This window comes from Columba livia, chromosome 26 (assembly GCF_036013475.1).
Source record: "Columba livia isolate bColLiv1 breed racing homer chromosome 26, bColLiv1.pat.W.v2, whole genome shotgun sequence".
NCBI classification, from domain to species: Eukaryota; Metazoa; Chordata; class Aves; order Columbiformes; family Columbidae; genus Columba; species Columba livia.
Window position 1 is genome coordinate 5,391,117 of NC_088627.1, and position 21,763 is coordinate 5,412,879.

The 21,763-nt window shown below is 64.5% G+C and overlaps 1 protein-coding gene across 5 annotated transcripts in view; it reads right to left on the reverse strand.

Annotated features, from left to right (window-relative positions):
• AHDC1 (AT-hook DNA binding motif containing 1) overlaps positions 1-21,763 on the reverse strand; it is a 55,047-nt gene that overhangs the window by 26,294 nt on the left and 6,990 nt on the right. Inside the window, exon 1 of one of the 5 annotated variants that reach the window (XM_065041528.1) lies at positions 12,079-12,673. The exons of the other annotated variants lie outside the window; for them this stretch is intronic. Coding sequence (XP_064897600.1) covers positions 12,079-12,349 — 271 coding nt within the window. The 5' untranslated portion in view covers positions 12,350-12,673. Of the gene's footprint in view, positions 1-12,078; positions 12,674-21,763 lie in introns of those variants that run through there. 5 annotated transcript variants of the gene reach the window in all.

Below are 21,763 nucleotides of genomic sequence, written 5' to 3' on the forward strand. Positions count from 1 at the left end.
GCCGTGTGAATGGAAATGGGTCAGTAAACCTGTGGAGAGATAGTGTGACACTGTAACCGGCACAGCTGTTGCAGCCTACATCGAAATCCCACCCTTTCAATATTTATCACTCTCCGCCTTCGGTTCCTTTCCTCCCAGCGATTTGCCACGTTGGTTTTTTCCCGGTATTGGTGAAAGCACCCCCAAGATCGGAATGGTGGTGGAGATGGGAGAGAGGAGATGGGTTGGGGTGAGAAAGACAAGCTGGGGGTGGATGGGGAGCGAATTTAAAGTCTCCCCTTTGGGGGGGTGTCCCCCGTGCTCCAGGAGCAGGATGGAGCCAGTTCTTGGAGAGGTTTAACAGGAAACAGGCTATAATCCCCCTGGTAGGAAAACAGGTTAAAAGGTCAATTTACTTCTGTCCCTGGTTTAGGCACTGTGGGGAAATTACACACTCGCAGGAGCCGCTGCGCTGGGGTGGGAGAGGAGGGAGCGGGGGGTTCTGTCCGTCCCATCCGGATGGCCAGCCGGCCCTGTCTGCCACCTTCCCAAGGTGCACTGGGGGTCTGGGTGTCCCTGCGGCCCCGTGGCTCATCCCGTGTGGCCCAGAGCACACGTTGCACGTGCACCCACGCGGGTGCACACACACATCCTGTCCTGACCGCCCATGGCACCACCGGCCTGGGAATTCGGCTCTGCTGCCGCACAGGCACTGGGGCAGGTGCAAACTGCAAAGGAGCGCCGAGCATCCCTCAGATGCTCCAGCATCCCCCTCGGTGCCTCAGCACCCCTGCCCCAAACACTCCAGCATCCTCCCGATGCTCCACCACTGCCACCCCAAATGCTCCAGTATCTCCCAAATGCTCCAGCGACGCCCCTCCAGTGCTCCAGCACCACCACCCAAAACACTCCATCACCTCTCAAATGCTCCAGCAACCCCCCGCAATGCTCCAGCACCCCCATCCCAAATGCTAAATCACCTCACTAAATGCGCCAGCAGCACCTCTAATGCTCCAGCATCTCCTCCAATCCTCCTGCATTCTCCCTAGTGCTCCAGTGCCTCCACATCAAATAATCCAGCATCTCCCTAAATACTCCAGTATCCCCCTAAATACCCCAGTATCCCCCTAAATGCTCCAGCATCTCCCCAAATACTCCAGTTTCCCCCTAAATGCTCCAGCATCTCCCTAAATGCTCCAGCAACTCCACCCCCAACTCTCCAGAACCCCCATCCCAAACACTCCAGCATCCCCAACAAATGCTCCCCCAAACACAAAGCCCTGGTGACAAGACTCCTGTCCCAACACACCAGCCCACGCACACGCAGGACGGAGGAGCCCCAGCCGGGCTCAGCTCCCCACTGTGTTTGGGTTGTCACAGCCCAACTGGGGTGACACTGGGGAGCACTGGGAACCAGGCCACTGATCCCCTGTCCCCAGCCACCACGCAGGTGCGAGGCAGGAGGAGGGACAGCGGCAAAGGGTGTCCGTCCCGGCACCGCCGCGGTGAGCTGGCTGTGGCCCGGACCTTGCCGGGGGGAGGAGGGCGAGAACATCTGGTCGCGGGGAAGAGGGACAGTCCGGGGAAATGTGCAGAGCTGCTGCAAGAGGCCCTCGCTGCCAAGGCCGGGGTGGAGCGAGCCCCGCGTCCCTCCTGCGCCGCAGCTGCACCAGGGCTCAGTGGGGAGCGGAGGCGCCCGGTGGGTACGGGGGCACCGGCCCAGGTAGGGGCCCCACTGTGGCGAGGGGAAACTGAGGCACCACACGGGGAAACTGAGGCACGGCGGAGCCAGATGATGCAATCTGGGGCTGTGCGAGCCGGCAGCACTGGGGTCACCCACCCGTCTCTCCAGCGCATCCCAGGTGGTCAGAGGAGCATCGGTGTGCGCCAGGGTCTACAGTGCGGGGCTTTGCACCCCGGGGTGAACCGGGAGGGGAACGGGGGGGCTGTGGTGAGCGAGCGGTGAGTTCTGCTCCTCCCCAAAGGCCTCCCTGCCACCCCCCCGCAGGTGGCTGGAGCAGAACGGTTGATATGGAGACAGGGAAGCACAGACTGTCTGGCTAAGGTGACATTCGACAGATGCCAGGTTCAGACTCGCTCCAGCCAGTATCCGCCCCCCCCATCGCCTGCGGCCCCTACAGCTCCCCCCACCTCCCGCCAGCCCCCAAGCAAAGGCAGAAGCGGGGGGCCGGGGGGGCAGGGGGAGCTGGGGACACCCTGTGATCTGCAGGGAGGGTTTGCAGGGCGAAATCCCACCCTGTCCCCATGCCAAGGGCTGTCTGTCCCCACCCCCAACATGCTCCGGCCAAAGCGGGGGGGAGCTTTGGGTTGTGGGGCGAGGGAGGGCAGACCACAGCGGGGTGCAGCGCTGGCTGGGGGGAGCCCCTGAGGACTCAATCCCTGTGCGGTGACACTGCACCCCCAGCCCTGGGGACAAGCCGGGATGACTCGTGGGGGCCGGCGAGTGGGACAGTGGGGGCCACTAGCCCACACAAAGCGGCTGCTGCTCTCTGACCCCCTGGGCTGGGGGGACTGGAGCCTGTTAATGAGCTCAGGCCTTTCTCAGCATCCCCATCCCCGGGGGGGGCCCTGGCAGGTGTGGGTCACCGCTCGCCCCGGGATGGCGGGGATGCGGCGGCCTGGAATCGGTGGAAATGGGAGGCAGCTGGTGAGGGGGGGCTGCAAAGCCTTTGGCACCGCCTGGCCGAGCTCCAGCGCTCACTCAGGGGCTGCTGCCTCCTCTTCGTCCCTGTTCTGTCCCCCCCAAATGCCCCGACATGGTTCGCTGTGACACTCGGTAGCACCCTGCCTGCAGCGCAGCATCCACCTGGGGACACACAGCGCCCCAAAATCGGGGGGGGCACAGCCCCTCTCCCTTCTGCTCCTTTTGCCGCATCTTTCTCCCTCCTCCTCTTCCTCTCTGCCCTAAAGCAAAACGCATTTTCGCTGCTTTGCTGAGCTCCAAACTCCACTTCCAGATTTTCAGTGCGACCTTCTGGCTACCTGGATCCGGCACTGCAAGATGCCCCCTCTGATCTCCCCTCCTCTCCGGCCCCCCCAGCATCCCGGGGGAGCAGGGCTGGATGCAGCCAGGAGCTGGATGCAGGGGGAGCCGGGGGTGGCCGCGGAGGAGGGAGAGGTCGGGCTGCACCTGGATGCAGCTCCAGCCTCAGGGGCTCCCAGCCCTTGCCTTGAGATTTGGGGTTGTTGTGTTTTAACCCAGCCTGGCCCAGGGAGAAGCGGGAGCGCGGCCAAAGAGCCGCCTGGCAAACTCGTCGCATGTGTGGGAGGCGCTGCCACGGCTCCTCGGGCAGCGGCTGCCACGGCGGGTCCCCCCGAAGGGCCCCGCGCTCCCAGGACACCGTCCCGCAGGGATGCGCCCGTTCTCCGGGCTGCTCCCGGCTCCATGGGGGAAGCAGGGGCTCTGTGGGACACCCCACCCCACCGACCCCCTTGTCCCCCAGCGCCGCGCCAGACGACCGGGGGAAAGACATAAAACCTCCAAAATACACCAAAGCCCCAAATACGCCAAAGCCCTAGAATACACCAAAGCCCCAGAATACGCCAAAGCCCCGGCTCGGGCAGAGAGCGGGCAGAGGGGCCTGCGGGCACAGGCAGCACCACAGGGCACCTCCTTCAAAAAAAGCAGCCAAAAAATAAAGGGAAAGAGATGGAAAAAGCTCCAAAGCAGCAGGTTCCCCCCAGCCCGCTGCCCCCTGCCCTCGCTGCTCTCCCCACTGGTTATTTCGAGCTCTCCACATTCTCCCCCCGCCTCATTCCCTCCCGGCACCCTGCTCTCCTCCGCTCGCTCTCGCGTTCTGGTATTTGGTGTGTTCCTCAGCTGCAGGAAATTCCTGATGCTCTCCATCATGCAGCCTGCGCTCGCATCCCCCGCCCTGCCGCGGCTCCCCTCCAAAGGACAGACAGACAGACAGCCATGTGCTGGACAGCCAGCGCCGCCGGCATCGCTCCCCGCCCCGTGGGGATTTGCTTCTCCCTTTTCTCCTTCAGCCTTTTTGATTTTCAACTCCCAGCCCTTGCAGCAAACACCCCCTTTTCTCTCCCCGCGGGGTCTGAAGCCGCCCAGCCCCGGCCATTCCCCTGCCTGCTTTTTCCCCTCTTCGTCTTCCTCTCTTCACGAGAACCGCTCCTGATCTTATTTTAATTCGTCTCAGACGGTGTTGGAGTGTTATTTTAAGAGAGAGGATATGCACAGACATTGTGTTTTCTGCTTTTTCCTGGCCCCAAGCCAGGCTCTCTGGGCTGTCAGCTACCCACTGTGTTGCAGTCACGTGTGGGAAGAGGCAGCCAGAGCCAGCCTCACAACTCCTGGTAGCAACATGGAAATCAAGAGTGCACTTTCTTCCCTCTGTATGTGTCTGTATTATTAATAGCGTCTTCTCTCTGTGAGTTATCCATAATGTATCTTAATACCTGTCCGTCTGTAAATGATGCATTACGGTGCGCGCGCAATGGCAGCGATGCCCGCGCCCGCCACCCCGCGTGCCGCGGGGGGAACGGCGTCGTGACGATGCTGTTGTCACCCCCGGGGTGCGGCGTGGGGACGAGAGAAAGGGGTAGGGGACGGGATGCGGTGGCTGTGAGCGGCTGTGCCCCGGTGCAAGCGGGGAGCGGAGAGATGCTGCGGGGAGGATGGGGCCAGGCGGTGCCGGTACGGCACTGGGTTATCCCCATCACCAGCCAGGGGACACTGATGTCCCACCTCATGGACACCAGTTCCTACAACGCAAGGTACCACTGCACTTGCCATGGGTGAGGCTTGCACACGCGTGTACGAGGCGAGCACAGGCGCGCAGGTCGGCGGGCAGCGGGGAAGGCGCAGGCTGGACGGACACAGCGCGGCACAGCTTGGGGACACAAACGCGGCCCACAAGGCTCCAATTTGGCTGGGAGGGATGAGCTGCCCGGGGCGGTCCGGGGGCTCCCAGCCCAGGGGATTGAGCAGAGTCCCCCCCAACAGACACACACCTGAGCTTGTGTGCAGCACCCAGGTCCCCATGGGCACCTCTATGGGGTGCTGGGCTCCCCTGTCCCCTCTGCGTCCTGGGGATGGGGACATCACGGCAGACACAGGACTGGGAAACACCGTGGGACTGGGGTCCTCCCAGTGCACACCAGTCACACTGAACATCCAGACCACACGTTATTGGTACATACTGTGCATACACCTCCCCTTCTACCTATACAGGCGTCCACGCACAAGCGCATAGACACCACACACCCACCCCCGTGCACGATCTAGACGCACAGATGTGGGCAGATGTTGTCTGAACTTGCCTGTGCACGGTGCTGCCTGCACTATCCACTGCCCGCAGCTCCCCGCTGCCTGCAGTGCCCCCCGGCCACACGCCATGCCCATACCCATGTGCCGCGCGCATCCCCGTGTGCCGTGCCCATCCCCATGTGCCGTGCACATCCCCGTGTGCTGTGCGCCGCGCACGGGCGCCGCAGCCCGCGAGGCCACAGGTGCACCCCAACCCCGCGGGGTGCTCAGGTGGGCCCGCCCCACATCCCGAACGGCTGGGAGCAGCGTGGGTGCCCCGTGGCCAGCACCCAGCTGGCACCGCGGGGTGGCTGTGGGGAGCGGGAATCCAGGAAGGCGAATGGGAGGCTGGAGGCTTCGCGTTTCTGGATTCTGGTTCCCTGTTTCTGCTCCCGGCTGTTTCCATGGAAACTGGCGTCGGACCTGGGAAAATAAGGTTAGGGTTTGCAGAGGAGGCCCCGTGCCAGCACCCCCCGCTCCGCGCCCCACTGGGGCACAGCCCGGCACCCCCTCCTCGCCCAGCGGTGACGCTGGGGTTTGGGGGTGAGCGGCACCAGCACCCTCCAGCATCCTCTGTCCTGGCGACACGCTGCTGTGCTGCTCCCTGGCACCCTGGCATTCCAGGAGCAGCCTGCGGTAGCACCACCAGACCCACATCCCTCCCTGCCATCCTGTTCTCGGCCCCAGTACTCTGAACCCGGCACCGCTCAGCCTTGGTGGGAACTCTCCACTGATACCCACGACATTGCATCAGCCCCCGGGATGGGGACACCAGGACAGTCTCCTAAATCCCCGCTGCCATGTCCTCGGGTTTTACACGGCCCCAGTGTCACCCTCCCCTTCCCTGGCGCAGGATCCCAAATCGCTCTGAGGAAGGTGGGGAGCCGGAGGGAGGGAGAGAACCAGGACACGACACCTCGGGGGAGCCGTGAAGACTAATGAATGGAGGCTTTTAAAAAGCACTTTGAGTGAGAAGTGCTAGAGTAGGAACTAATTATTCCTCCCGCCCGCACGCACACCCGTACGCACACGCGCGCACACGCGTCCCGTCTCACAGCTGCAAACCCAACCAGCTCCAGCACCGCTGCCTCGCCCATCGGCACCAAGATCTCCTCCCAGGCTCTGCCTCTCCTCCTGCACCCCAGCTTCTGCCCCCCGGTGCAGCCGTGCGCCCCCACTTCGCTGCCATCACCCCCCCGGCAAAGCCGGGAGCCCCGGGGTGAGGGTGCCCGGAGATGCTCGCCCTCCTGTATTTGGGAAGGCTTCCTTTTTGATCCCAAAGACGCCATTTTAGAGCGGTGGAAGGCCGGGTGGCGGGTCCCCAGGGCCACTCGGGGATGGACGGCACCCGGTGCGGCGGGGCGGGCGCCATCGCCCCCCGAGCCCTCGCAGGTGCGACCCCGAGCCCCCAGCCGTGCCAGCCCAGCTGGACCAGCCCTTGGCCGGCGCAATGAGGGCTGGCTTGGAGCACAGCCCAGCTCCCGGCAGCCCCCGCTCCCACATTCTCGGCCCCGCTGAACCCCGCAGAGCCCAGAGCTTTGGGGCGCTGCTGCCACCTCTTCCCGTCCTTCTCCGGCCACCACGCGGGACCCGGCATGAGCCCATCCGGCCATGGCGGCTCTGCCCGCTGCACCATTTTACATTCTGGTGCTGGCCGGCCCCGCTGCCCTCCCACTCCCACCCCCACCCCGGGCTGCGTTTCAGCTGTTCTTGAAATCTGTCCAGGCTGGATTCATCACAAGAGCCCTCAAGCGGCTGCAAACAAACAGAAAAAAAAGAGAGCAGGAGCGAGCAGAGCGATCGATCGGCGCTGGGGGGGCCCCGAGTCCCTTTGGCGATGCCAAACCTGCCCCGAAATTGCTGCTGGGATGAGAAAAGGGGTTGGGGATGAGAGGCAGGGAGAGGGGGATGGAGAGCACAGCCGCCACCAGCCCCTGGACTGTGCCGGCAGAGCCCCAGCAGCGCCGCAGTGACTGTCCCTTCCCGGTGGAGCCGGGCTCGTACCGCTCCGAAACTTCCCTCTTGTGGTTACTGCAGCTCAAAGAGCAAACAGGAGGCTCGGGCACATTAAGAGAGAAATAGGAAATCCCACGGGGCGCGTGGGATCGGAGGGTAGGGGCACCCACAGGGACAAGGTTCGCCCAGCACCGGCGGCACCGGCGGCACTGGGGCCGGGATGGGTGCGGGGTCGAGGTGCCCGTCCCCGGAGCTGGAGGAAGGAGCAAGAGGGGAGCAGGCAGTGGGGACACAGTGGCACGTGAAGGGTCACCGTGTCCCTGTGTCCCAGCCAGGATGGATGGTAACGGCTGGGGAAGCGAACGCCGACACCGCTCCGGTGGGAATTGCCGCCACCAGAGCCCGCGGGGTCAGGTTGCTGCGCCTGGGTTTTTAAGAGGGGGCTGGATAATTTTTACCACCGCTAACAATCCCATCTGTGCCTGACACGCTCCAGCTCCGAGCCCGGCGCTCCGGCAGCACCCCCTGCCCAGCCGCACCGATTCTGCTCCCCTGCCTCGGCGGCTGGTGGTTTGGGGCATGGTGCACGGTGCCGGGTCTGCGGCACCAACACGGTGATGTGCCTGGCACCGGGCGGGAGGGCGGCTGCAAAGGTGCCTTCAACCAGCAGCCTCCCCGCCGGCCGTGCCAAGCCCAGCTCCCAGCAGCTGATGAGCGAAGACGCAGACGGAGATTTACTGCTAATTACCTGCACGGCGGCTGCGCGCACAGGCCTGGGCAGGATCAGGGCCGGCGCAGCTGGGGGAGGCACGAGGGGCAGCCGAGCCCCCCAGCCGGTCACATCGTGCCCCTGGCATCCCCCAGTGCCACCGCCACCCACGGGGACAGCAGGACCTGTGGGGTGGCCACAAGGTGTGGAACACCCAGCAGGGACATGGTGGCAGTGACAGGGGACACTGCACTGCTTGGGGACACTCAGGGATGTCTCCAGGTTGCACATGTGAGATGCGGCTAATGGGTTTTTGGTTTGGTGCTGCTCCCTTGCAGGGCTCTGCAACCCCCTCCCATGGGTCTCCCGCAGCCCCCCCAGCACCAGCTCTGCCTTCACTGGTGCCACAAGCTGTCCTCCCCCCCGGGGACAAGGAGCTGGGGATGCGCTGGCACTGGGCACCCTCCTCCTTGCTCCGAACAAAGCCCCGCCGGAGGACACTGCTGTTAGCAAGCGGGTCTGCAGCGCCCTGGAGCCCCCCTCGCCACGGGACCCCCAGGCAGGAGCAGAGGGACATGGGGACGGTCCCTGCGGCGCAGGGCTCCTTTCTCTGCAATGTCACCCCGCCGCTCCGCATCCACCACGGCTGCCCTTGGAAAAGCTGTCGGCTGCGCCGGCTGGTTTGCCAAGCCCAGGACAAGCTCTTTAGCTCAACTCTGCCAGAACAGATGCCTGGGCGACTGTAATTCTTCTCAGCATGGGCTGGAGGGGGGGGCGGAAAAAAACCAAACCTAATTTCAGCATTGCAGCGGCTGCTTCTCCCATACCCACCCAACCGCAGCACCGCAGCCCCGCGGAGCGGTCCCCAAAAGCTGAGGGGGTACGCAGGGTGGCAGGAGGTAGGTCGGCGTCGCGGGAGCCAAAGCCGAGGGGAGGACAGAGCGACCTGCAGCAAGGATAAGTGGGACCCGCGCTCCGCGTGCTGCCCGTGTCCTTGGGGCCACCGCGCCGCCGTCGGCTCGATGCTCCCGCACGACAGCCAGCCCGTTCTCATGGCGATGTCCTCTGCAAAGAGCGCGGCGCGGGGCGACGGCACCGCCGGGAGGGTCCGCGACGCTTCTCGCGCTCTTTGCAAGTGTTTTTCCTTATGCCAAAAGTCTCCCCTGCACCCAAAATCCCCCCAGCGAGGTCGTGGGGCAGGAGGTCCCAGCCCTGGAACAGCCATTGCACGGCGCGGAGGAGGCCAGCAGCATTTCCACACACAGATTTTCTTCCATTGGCTGCAGTTTGGGGCTGCCAAAAGCCAAAACAAGAATGGAAACATCCCATTTTTCTGGCAAAAATTCAATGCAGGGTTGATTTTTTCGGCTTTGGTTTTCTCTCTCTCTTTTTTTTTTTTGTTTTCTCTTTTCTTTGGTTAGGAACGGAAATTCCCTGCCATGAAAACATGACGAAACCCCAAACCAAAACACAGCTCGGACCAAAACCTTCACCCAGTTCCCCGGGGATCCCGTGCGGGGCAGGTCCCAGCGCTGGGACTCACCCGCATATGTCCCCAGGACACGGGACCCAGCACAGACCCCAACACCAGCGCCAGCCACATGCGAGGAGAGGGGATGTTGTGCTTTGGGGATGTCCCTGTGATCCCCCTTGGGATGTACCACGTCCCACCCCTGCTCTGCACCGCCCTGCCTCACTGATGACACACAGATTTGCCTGTGGTCCTGGCACTGGTTTGCCATGGGGAAACTGGTTTTCTCCTAAGGAGCCAGGCAGGGACGGGGCTGGCGGTGCCGGTGGCTCCAAGCACCATGTCACAGCAGCTTTTCTTGCCGTGCTCCAGGGAAGGTACCAGTGCAGGATGCCCTGAGCTCCCTGTGGGTGCCACAGACCTCCGGGCTCCTTTGCAAGAGCGGCTGCTGGGAATGGCTCATCTAGCCTGTCCCTGCGAGCCTGGACCCGGTCGAGCCCGAGGTGTCCCCTGCGTCCCCCCGGCGTCCCCCATCCCCAGCCCTGCTTTCCTCCAGATGTTGGGGCTGGAGGATGAAACGGCTCTTCTCACCCCAGTCCCCACCGTGCCCCTTTCTCTCCAGTTCACATTGCGGAGGCTGGATGTGGCCACGCAGGCTGGACCAGGCTCTGACTTTGTCCGGCTCGCCCCGTGCTCCCCCTTATCTCGCCAAGAGCAGGCAGGAGGACATGACAGCGGGGGAGAGGCCCTTAACTCTACTCCTCCAGCTCCAAAGTCCCCAGGACCACCCTTGCCCTAGCGAAGCACTGCCAGTTCCTCCCCTCCATTCCTGCCCACTCCCCAAAACCGGGTGATCCCCCTTCATTGCTCAGTGCTGCACCCCAAACTGCCCAGCTTGGCACAGCAGCATCTCCTTTGCATCCCCCATCTGCTTCTCCACCCCAGCGGGAATCTGAGCATCCTTGGGCGGGTCTGAGCACCCTCAGAGGGGTTCGAGCATCCTCGGGGGGCTGCGGGCAAGGCAGGGGCTGGGCGAGGCGGGTGTCCCGGGGGCAGCGCAGAGCCCGGCTATCTGTCTGCAGAGCTCGGCGCAGCAATTAACCTCCAGAGAGAGCGGCCGCGGCTCCTGCCAAGAACCACATTAGGTGTGTGTGGCAGCGTCTAGACATGCGAGAGACCAGAGGCCTTGATCTGGAGGAAAGCAGCTCCATCTCTTCCGCCCCTCCCTTCACCCACTTTCCCCCCCAGGGACCCTCTGGCAGGGTCTGGCCAGCCCGGGGCTACAGCATCGAGCACTGGGGGGGATGCGGGGATGGGGTGTGAGGTTGAGCTCAGCCCCGCATCCCTCTGCACGGGCGTGGGGTGAAATAGCTCTGTGCTGGGCTTTTAAACCAGAAATCTGCCGCTTGGCACAGCATGCTGCACCCTGTGGGATGCCGGACCCCGCGTCCCCAGCCATCGCTGGGAGGAGGAGGAGGAGGAGGAAGGTGACGGCAAGTGCTACCCGAGCCACCTCCCAGCCAAGAGATGCAACACCCATCCTGGAGCTGCAAACCCTGGGGTGAGCCACGGCGCTGGGGACGGAGCAGGGAAGAGACCCGGCTCGCCGGCTCCCCGTGCCTGCCCCCGCGGGTGCCGACAGCCCGTTCGCCCAGCGGGTCAGTGCAGGTGCTGGGTGGGCACCGGGGGGGCCGGGCGCCCTCCCCACCGCTGCCCCTCGCGCCTGTGACACCCCCTCACTCTCGCCTCCTGGGTGCAGCCACCCCAGACGGCTGCAGGATGCTCGGGAGAAGAGATTTTCCCGACGTTAATTAATTAAAATAAACAGCAAATTAAATACAGCAAAATTAAAATAGCTCCGGAAATTAATTTTCAACAAAACCCACCTGGAAAGGCTGGATATTTAAAGAATTAATGGAGCCCTCTGAGACCATAAAGAGCCGCCAAGCTCCCGGCATCCACCAGCCCTCTCTGAGCCCCCCGGGGACCCAGGGCTGTGGGGAAGCCAGGATGGGACCCTCAATCTGAGCCTGTCCCCAAGTCCGGGTCCCACGTCCCTGTACCAGACACCGCACGCTGCCTGCGTGTCCCCGCTTGCTGCTGCCTCGCCGCTGCCCGCACGTGCCTGCACGCTGCCAGGACAGCACCGTGGGCAGGGAGGGATGCAGGCGAGGGATGCGGGCAGGGAGGGATGTGGGTGAGGGATGCGGGCAGGGAGGGATGCAGGCGAGAGGATGTGGGCAGGGAGGGATGAGGGTGAGGGATGCAGGCATGGAGGGATGCAGGTGAGGGATGCGGGCAGGGATGGATGCAGGTGAGGGATGAGGGCAGGGATGGATGCAGGCGAAGGATGCGGGCAGAGAGGGATGTGGGCGAGGGATGCGGGCACTGAGGGATGTGAGTGAGGGATGCAGGTGAAGGATGTGAGCAGGAAGGGATGCAGGTGAGGGATGCAGGCACACTCACCACAGTCCCACCAAACGCAAGCACCAGCCCCAGCCCCGGCATGGCTCTGGCATCACCCCATCACCCTCTCCCTCAAAACCCACAGCAACAAGGCAAACCCCAACCTCCAAAAGCGGGGTGCCAGCCCCTGGGCCCCCACAGCTCTCCCCAGGCGTAACGTCCCCACCCGTGGCAGGACTATCAGGCCAACAGGCTGCGGGCAAAGCTCCTTACCAAGCACAACCAGCAAATCGACGGGGTCCTGAGGGGCCCAGCAGGGCGTGGGCAGAGCCCCGAGAGGGCGGCGGACGGGGCGAGGTGTCTGGGAGCATCCCCACGCCCGGCTCTGGCCCCAGACTGGGCACAACTCGCTGCACAGTTGGGGTGCAACCAAGCGACCATGGCGGGAAGTCCCGTCCAGCGCACGCCGCGGCACTGGTGGCGTTTCCTCTCCCCGCGCATGGGCGTGTGCACAGGCGCAGCCACACACACCGGCGAGAGACATTACAGACAAAAAGGCTCCGGAAGGAAACGGAGAAAGCGAGACGAAGCCGGCAGGTGGAGAACAGGAGGGGCTGTGTCTGCCCCCACCCTGGCACGAGGTGCCAAGGGGCACCGAGGACTCCCCATCTCACTAGGGTGCCGTGCTGTGCTGCCAGCACTGGAGTGCTCTGCAGGCAAGTCCCCCCCTGGGGAAACTGAGGCACAGTGGCAGGTGGGGAGCGGCTCTCTGTGCAGAGCCCCCCACCCTCCTGGGGAGGGAAACGCTTCCCCCTGCTGTGGCCAGGATGACACCAGCTCCCCGGCCTCCTCCCGCTCCACCCTGTTCCTGCAGGAACCCAGGAGTCCGGGCTGCGGGCAGGCGGCCAGCGCCTCCCTCCTGCCCGCACCTCCTCCTGCCCGCCCTGCCCGCCCTGCCCGGCTCTGCCCTCGGCACCCACATCCCGCCCCCCAGCACACACCTTCCCGCCGCGTGTCAGGGCGACCTTGGAGCCGTGCCGCGGCCGCTCCGCACCACACTCCCAGCACGCGGTGATGCCCGTGGCAGACGACGGATGGGGTGGGCAGGGGGATTTTTTCCCCTATTTATTTATTAATTGTGTGTTGCGCTTGGTGTTTTTTCCTCGCTGGAGACAAAGGCAGCCTGCGTGCCCGCCGCGGGGTGCGGAGGGTGCCGGCGGTGCCGGGACCTGGCGGTGGTGCCGTGCCGGGGGGCTCTGGGTGGCCGGTTTCCTCCGCACACAGATGGCTGTTTCGACTCAGTCGAGCGCTTGACCTAAATCTCCTCCTGATCCACGGGAGCTGCAGTCCCTCAGCAGCGCAGCTCAAGGCGAGGAGGAGGAGGAGGATGAAGGGAGGGGGGGACCAGGGCCAGCTGCGGACCGATGGAAGGGTCACGCCGGAGGGCCCCCACCCCGGGTCTGGCAGCGGAGGCGGTGATGGAGGGAAGGAGGGGGGGGGGAAATAAAATCTCCCACGCTTCAAGCTCCAGCACCGGCCGCCAGCGCCTGCGTGCTGCACCCCGGGGCCGGGCGGTTGCCCCGCGGGCTCCCGCCCCAGCAGACCACTTCCTCGGAGAGGGGCCCCGCCGGAGGAAGCTCCAACGGCTCGAAAAGTTTCGCCTGTGACTCAACCGCTTGGCTGGGGTGACCGAGCCAACCCCGGCAAAAAGTGGGGGCCCACGGGACCCCGGGGGGTTTGGGGCACCGAGGTGGGGGATTTTCGACTTTTTCGGGTTCCCCAGACGAGGGTTGTCTGCAAGGCATCGCGTTCCACCCCCAGCGCCGGAGCAGCCCAAACCGGCTTCCCAGCGACAGCAGAAAGCTTTTAAAATCCCCTACGCGCGGCAATGACTCACTCCAGAGCCAGTGCCCAAAACAAGCTCCGACACGGAGAGGAATGGCGAGAGATGCTGGGGGCGGGCAGGAGGGGCTGGGGAGGGCCAGGGAGGGGGAAAAAGGGGGAGACAGAAGGAGGGGAGAGAAAAGAGAAGAGGCAGAAATAACAGCATCTGAAACTCTGCCTGCTGGAGGCTAATTGGTTCCGGCACAGCCTGGTTTGTTTGGCAATGTTTCCTCTAATCCTTCAGGCTCCCAGCTCCCAGCCCCAGGGACATGGGGACATCTCGCCGCCCGGCACCGACACCCCGGCCAGCGCCTCTGCGGCAATCGCGGCTCGGGGTCCCCCGCACCCCGGGATGCTGTGGGGGTGATGCCGGGACTGGCTCTGCCCACCTCGGGGTTCCCCCCGGCGCTGCGTCCCACCATGGGGACATCCTGGAGATGGTGTCCCCTTATGTGAGGATGCTCGGAGGAGTGGGGTGGCGGCGCGGAGGGAGGGGAAGGGATGGGAAGGGAGGGGAAGGGAGGGGGGGGCCCCCAGCCCAGCATGGCAGAGCCAGAGCACTAGCCAAGAGTCGGCAGCTTTGTTCCAGGTGCCGGCTCCCTTTTTTTCATTAGACTAATGGGATGCGGATGCATTATTCCATTCCACATGCTGCTAATGAACCACTCAGGCCAGTGCATTTGCATTAATGTGCAAAAGCACTGGAGGAGGGTGGAGTGGCTGCATCTGGCCAAGGCTGACCTTCCCCACCGCCGCCCGCGCCTCCCGGGGCGCAGCCGCAGCCCCCGAGCCCCCGCGCTCCGCCGGACCCTTGATCTCCCCGGGACGGCTCCGACACACATTCCAGGACACATTAACCAGCCCCAGCGCGGCCACCCCAAGCTCGCTGTCTGCGCTGCCCTCTTGCCCCCAACCCTCCCCATTCGGATTCCGCGTGACGCCCCCACCGCCAGCACCCCCCTCTGCACCCCAGCCCTGACACCCCATGAGCAGAGGAGACTGCAGCATCTCTCCTGCATGCCCCACCGCTCCCCAAAAGGCAACCACCCCCGCGTCCTGCAAAGAGGCCCGCTCGGCATGTCCACCCTCCCCAGTTATTTTTACTGGGACCTCCCAGTAAAAACCTCCCCTCCGCACCCCAGGGGAGCGGGGGGCCGTCCCCCAGCCCCCCCGGTGCTGGCAGGCAGAGCCGGGCGCGGGCGTCATTGGAGCCCTTGGGTTGTTTGTTACGGCTCCCAACTGCCTCCGTCCCCGGAGAGGTTTCGAAGGCGAGTGACCCACGAACTGGAATGTGCAAAGCCTCCAGCAAACAGAGCCAGCTGCCTGCGCCCGCGCAGGGGGGGTGGCGAGGGGAGAGCAGCCGGCCCCACAGCACGGCACGGCACAGCGCGGCATGGCACGGCACGGTACAGCACGGCACGGCACAGCACAGCACAACACAGCATAGCATGGGATGGCACAGCATGGCATGGCACAGTACAGCACGGCACAGCACGGTACAGCATGGCACAGCACAGCACAGCATGGCACGGCATGGTATAGCATGGCATGGCACGGCATGGTAGAGCACAGCATGGCATGGCATGGCACAGCATGGCACAGCACGGCACAGCATGGCACAGCATCGTACAGCCCGGCATGGCACAGCACAGTACAGCATGGCACAGCACGGCACAGCATGGCATGGCATGGCACAGCACAGTACAGCACAGCATGGCACAGCATGGCATGGCACAGTACAGCATGGCACAGCACGGCACAGCACAGCACAGTGCGGCACAGCGCGGTACAGCACGGCACGGAATGGCATGGCACGTCTCCACGCTGCTGCACGGCCCCGACACGCTCTCCCAGGGCGGGCAGCCTATCAGCCGGAGGAAGATGAGAGCGACCCGCTGGCCTTGTCACACCCCAGCACTGCCAGCCCTCACAACATGTCCCCAAACCTCCATGTCCCCTTCCCACCTTCCTCCCAGCCTGCTTTTCGGCAGCACGTGGCCTCCGGCACAGTGCCGGGCTGCGGGGACCTGCACCGGGACGATGCTTCAACCCTCGCCCGGCCATAGCACCCATGTCCTTGGGCGGTCACGGGACCCCTCGGCCAGGGGACAGCACGGTGGCAGTGCCAGGCCCCCACCTCGGCCGGTGTCACCCTCCCCAGGCACCGGCAGCAGCGGGGACGGGGTCTCAGGCAGCTCCGTGCCCGGCGAGCGTGCGAAGCCCTCGCGCGCGTGCACACGGTGTCTGGGTTTGTCACAGCCTGGTGAGCAAGTTAATCTCAGGCTCTCTGACACGTGGAATAAAATCGCGATCCCGTAATGGAATTCATTCGTCTTCCTGTCCAGACGCAGAACAAGCCCCCCCCGCGCTCGCCGGGGCTGGGCCAGGGCAAGGTGGCCGATGGCCAGTGGCCAGCACCCAGCTGGGGTGGCCCCGCTCCACCCGCTGTCCCCCTTGCAATGGGACCCAGCCCGCAAGGGAGAGACATTCCCGCCAGCTTCTGCGCAGGGGTGTGCGACACACCGGGTGATGCAACATGTCCCCTCCTGGAGGACCTTGGCCACATCCTCAGGGGCAGCCGGGGTCACCAACGTGGGCTGAAACCCCTGGGGCGATCCGGGGTCCCGCCTCGCCGGACGGCGGCCACGGCGCTCACAAGGGGGAAAGGGAAACTGAGGCAGGCGATGGTACTGGTGAAAGGGCAGTTGTGGGGGCATGAAGAGGACAGGGGAAAACGTCCCTCTGTCCCCACAATGTCCCCCTGTCCCCATAGTTCTCTCGTTGCTCGCAGAGCCTTGTCCAGCCCCAGCAGGGAGGACCCACCGAGGGACCCTGCAGGGACGTCCCCAGGGACCGGCTCACCCGCAGCCGTGTCCCCTGCCCATGCCACAAGTGTGAGCGACGGAGAAAAGCCCCTGCAGGAGCCCAAGCAGGACAGGAGGCCACAGGGCTGCCCCGTGCCTCAGTTTCCCTCCAGCACCCACAGCAAGGCCACCCCCAGGCGGGAAAGCGGCCCCGTGGCCAAGGGAGGAGGAGGAGGAGGGCTGTTCCTTCCCGGGCACACAAAGCCCCTTTCATAGGGGCTGAGTTTGGATTTCCTCTGCCAGCCCAGCACCTCGCTGCCTCCTGCCCTGCCAGAAACGCTGCGGTCGGAGCAGGGGCTGGCGGGTCAGACGCCTGGGGGAGCACAGGGACCTTCGGGTGGCTCCATCCCTCGCCCCAACCCTCCCTGTGATTTTCCCCTCCTGTCAGCTTTTAATTATACCCCTAATAAAAGTCGCTTTGCAGGGAAACGGGAGCTTTGTTGCTCGGGGAGCTCATCTGCTCCTGCTGCTCCTTCCCCACTTTAAACCCTAATCCTCAGCTGGGGACGCTGCAATTAGCCACCGCGGAGCCGGGCACCGTGTCACGGAGGATTAGGGGAGCGGGGGGACCCCGCCCCGGAGCGGATCGATGGCTCTGTCCCCCCTGCAGCCCCCAGAGGATGGGGAGGGGCCTCAGGGCCCCCCAGCCAGGCAGCCCCCCGTCCACCTTTCCAGGGTACCCACAGACCCGAATCCCTGCACTACATCGGTGCCACTGGGTTATTTTTGGGGTGCACGGGAGCCACAGACCCTCAAGTGCCCCCCCCCCCCAAAACCCCCTGCAGACAGACCTCAAGGAGCGCTTGGGTGGCTTTGTACGACGTGACTAAAGGCACAGAAATGGGGCTGGGGGGACCAACATGAGCCTCAACCCACATCCTCGCGTGTCCGCCCAGCCCCAGCGCCCGCCCCCAGGGCCCTGTATCCCCGGGAGGGGAAACTGAGGCACAGGGCACCAGGTGCCCATGACGCACGCCCCGCGGCAGCCGTGCGCTGGGGAAAGATGTGGCACTGGCACGTCTGCGCACGCCTGGAAGGACGGTGACGGTGACAGCACTCAGAGCCCTCCCCAGGTACAAAACCTCTGCTGCAAAACCAGGCAGGCTGCAGGTGGGGACCTGCCACGCTCCTGTCCCCCACTCTCCGGATGACAAACAAACAACAGGCCCACGAGCTGCAAGAGCCATTGATGCTCCCCGGCACCGAGCCGGCAAACCATCCAGCTCTGGTGACATGGGGACACTTGTGCATGGCGCAAAGGCCATGCCCCTGGCATGGCAAATAGGCAAAGGATTTGGGGTCACTCGACCCGTTCAAGCCCCCGAAAGGAGCCTGCGCGTCGCTCCCGGGTGCTGCTCACCAATCAGCCTCTTCCCGGGGAGCAGAGCACGGGAGCTCGTTAGCAGCCGCTCATTAAGGGCCCTCCAGGAGGAGGAAGGTACCCGGGGCACCTGCACCTCCAGTTAATGAGCTGCAGCACCATTAAATGCTGGAGGGGACCTTGGGCACGGTGGTGGCTGCTGGTGCAGAGGGGCTGACCCCCACCCTGACCCTCAACCAAACTGGGTGTGGGTCCCCATGAAAGGGAGGGATGTGGGGAGCTGAGTCATGGTGACAACCGCAGGTAGCGGAGGTGGCAGGGCCACCAGCACCCCAAGATCCCCACTGCTCCTGAGGGGCTCCCAGTCCAGGCTGCATCCCACCCAACGCCTGCACCCATAGGTGCTGCACAGTGATCATGGCTGGTGCTGGGTAGAGGTGGGACAGGACCCCTGGCTCCTTGGGGTTGGGACCGTCCTACCACGTGTGCCCCCAAGCTTGGCAGGGGACCCAGACATCCTGTCCCCAAGGACCTTGCTCAGCACCCAGTAGCTCCCAGTCTGCCCGTTAAAGCCTCATGCAGGGCCTGGAGGTGACCCAGGAATCCGGGGCGATGATCCCCAGTGCACCCTAAGACACATGGACGATCCCATGACCAGCACCCAGTCCTGCAGGACGCCTGGGTCCCCAGGCCCAAGCACTGCCGTCCCCCCCACCCTCCCACCCACCCCGCGTGGGGCTCTCCATCGTTAATGTTTACTCGGGTTCGTTAGCGCCGGCACATCGCCATGGCAACCATGCAAGCTGCGCGCCGCCACCGGCGCCACCGCCACGAGGCGCAGGGACGTCCCCACGCGTGGGGTCACCACGGGCACCCGCCACTGCCACCGCCCACCCGGGGCACATGGGGCTGGGGGACAGCGTGGGGAGCGAGGGGGTGCAGGGGCACTGGGCTTCGCGCCCTCCTCGCCAGGCTGGTGTGCCCAGTGTCACCCAGGCAGGGTGACAGCACCCACTGCTCACACCCAAAGCTCCCGGGGCTGCAGGCGGGTGCTGGCGCTGCCAACACGCCTGGTGCTGCATTATTTATAAACCGGAGGAGCGGAGGGCTCAGCGGCAGCTGCACAGCCCTCGCGGGCCACCCTGCCCGGTGTCACGCAGCCACCGAGCCCACTGGCACAACAGCCTCGGCGACAACGGGGGACAACGGGGAGGAGGCCACCCATGGGGCTGGCAGAGCCACGGGGCACCCAGATGCCACCCCAGTGTCCCCTCGGATGTGACGTGCGGCTGGCGCAGCACGGGGGGACATCAGGTGCATCCCCAAGCTGCCTCCTGCCCCCTGCTGAGCCCGTTGCAGGTGCGTTTGGGGGATGGAAGCAAAGGGGTGACCCCCCGCAGCACCCGTCAGCCCATCCCCATGGTACAGGGCTGTACCCAGCCCCGCTCCCCGAGCGCAGGATGCGTCCCGGCGTTTTCTCCCCGCACTGGGCTCCGTGTGCTCCAGCAAACAGGTTTTTCCTTCAGCTTTGCAGAATCCTCCCACCTCCTCCCCACGAGTCCCACCTCCAGGTTTGGGGAGGTGTGTGGGGGGGGAAAGGCTGAGTTGGGGCTTTTTAAATTTTTCATTACGAATTTCCCCCATCGATGGCGAGAGGCGCCGGGGGCTCGCTCAGCCGCCCCCAGCATCGCCCCCCGCGCTCTCCCGGAGCTTTGCACCGGCTGAAGCTGAGCCAGGCTGCCGAGAGGATTAATTCTGCATGACTGCCCATCTCCGCGGGGGGACCCGAGACCCTCAGGCCTGCAGCAATCTTGAAAAATTCCTCCAGCCCAACTTAATTCCCTCTTCCTGCAGAGCTGGCGCATCTGCTGCAGTCAGGCACGGAGACACGGAGGGAGAAAAGGGGGGGGACGCCAGCACCCGGGACCGCCGTCGGCTCCGGCGCCAGGCGGTGGCCTCGCTATGGTGGTCGCGGTCTCGCGTTGGCACCGTGGGGTCACCCAAAGGGACACCGCTCGCTCGTCCCAGCCCCGCGGGTAGGGGCCCAAGGAGAGAGGGTTTGCACTGGGGAAACTGAGTCACGCTGGGGCAGCCCTGGGGACGGTGCTGTGCTGCAGTCCCCATGCGCTGTCAGCCCCCCCGCCCCTGCTGGGACTCCCCAAACCACCAGGGTGACTTAAAAATTGGGTTTTGCCAACATCTCCAGGCTCTGCCTCTCAGGGGGGCTTGTCTAGACCCCCCCACCCCACCTTCTGCAGCCCCAAGGGACAGACCCCCCAGGGTCAAACACCACCCAGACCCCTGGATTTTGGGATGGATTATGAAAACGCAGTCGTTGCCTGCAAAACATCTCCGTTCCCTGAGCAGAGCCCCCCTAGCCCCTCTCCAGGGGACAGGGACCCCAGTGTCACCCAGGGGGGTTCCACACACCCAGCACCGGCACCACGGGACCCCCAGCCCACACAAACCAGCAGCAGAGCGAGGAGCCCGGGGTGCTCCCCCCATCCCCAAAACCCCCGCCATGCACCGCGGCAGCCCAGGGACGGCGGCGTGTCCCCACGCTTTGAAGGCTCAGCCGCCACCACGCCGAGCCTGGCAGGCACAGCCAACCTTCAGGGGGGCAACAGGGACACACGGGGGGGGGACGCAGCCACCAAACTCCCATCCCTGCTGCACCCACCGTCCGGCGCCCCGAGGTGTCGGCAGCTGCCGGACCCAGCAGAACCATCATCCCTCTTGCCTGCAACTTGCCCGGGGAGGAAGATGAAGATGAGGAGCGCAGCCCAGCCCAGCTGCCGGCAGAGCTGCAGATAACGTGCATTTAAATCACTTATATCTTTACTTTCTCCTGCGCTGGCTGTGAGATGGGGCTTTTTTTTCCTTGCATGCGTAATTAGGGGGTGGAACAGATGGCGGAGGGTTCGTTTAAAGTAATGCATCCATTAAAATAACCTTCGCTGTCGGGGACTGCGCTCCGACAGGGGCCTGTTTCACCGGGGGCGGTGGGGAAGGAGTTGGGGGGGGTTTATTCTGCAAGCAGAGGGGATGTCGGACTTTGGGGGGGTGGGGGGAGTGGAGCGCACGATCCCTCTGGGATGCAGCATCCCAAACCTGGGGATGAAGCCGGTCCGGGTAACACCAACCTGTATTGCTATGGATGCATGAGAGTTGCGAGCCAAACTGGGACCAAACTGGGGCCAAACTGGGCTTGGAGCGGTGCTCTCCAGGGCTTGGTTTCCATAGCAATATGATGGCAGCGAGATGCAAAGCCCAGCCAAGGGCCAGCGGCCAAGCCTCCGGCATCCCCCAAACTGGGGACGATGCCATGGGGTGGGTACAGTCCCCACGGTCCCCACGGCGGGCGGCCGCCAGCCGCGGGGACCGCGGAGACCGTACCCACCCCTGTCCCCGCACCCTTCACTCTCGAAACCCAAAATAGGACATTTTCGCTTCGCCACGCAGCACCTCTCCTGTTTCAAACCCCGGGAGAGGCAGGAGGGCTTTGTTCAGGCACTGGAGGCCAGCGAGAGCAGGAGTGCCCTGCCAGCTCTTGTGTTTCACTCGCGAGGAATGCCGGGGAGGGGAACGCTGTTACCCCCCCTCCGCAATGGGCACCCAGCCCGGCTGCGGGGTGTCAAGGCTGGGAGGAAGAGGAGGGGAGGGCGCGAGGATGAAGGATGAGGAAGGCGGGTGATGCTGCGGTGCCACCACGTGCGGATGGGGGGGACACGCGATGACACACAGTGGTGGCACGGCAGTGCCGGTTCGGTTGGGGCAGAGCGATTCATCCCGAGCTAATATTACACGCCTGTCTTCAAGGAAAGGAGAAGCCCCACCAGGGGTATCCCCCCTAAATTTGGGGGCTCCAGAGAGGGAGACCCTGGGCATG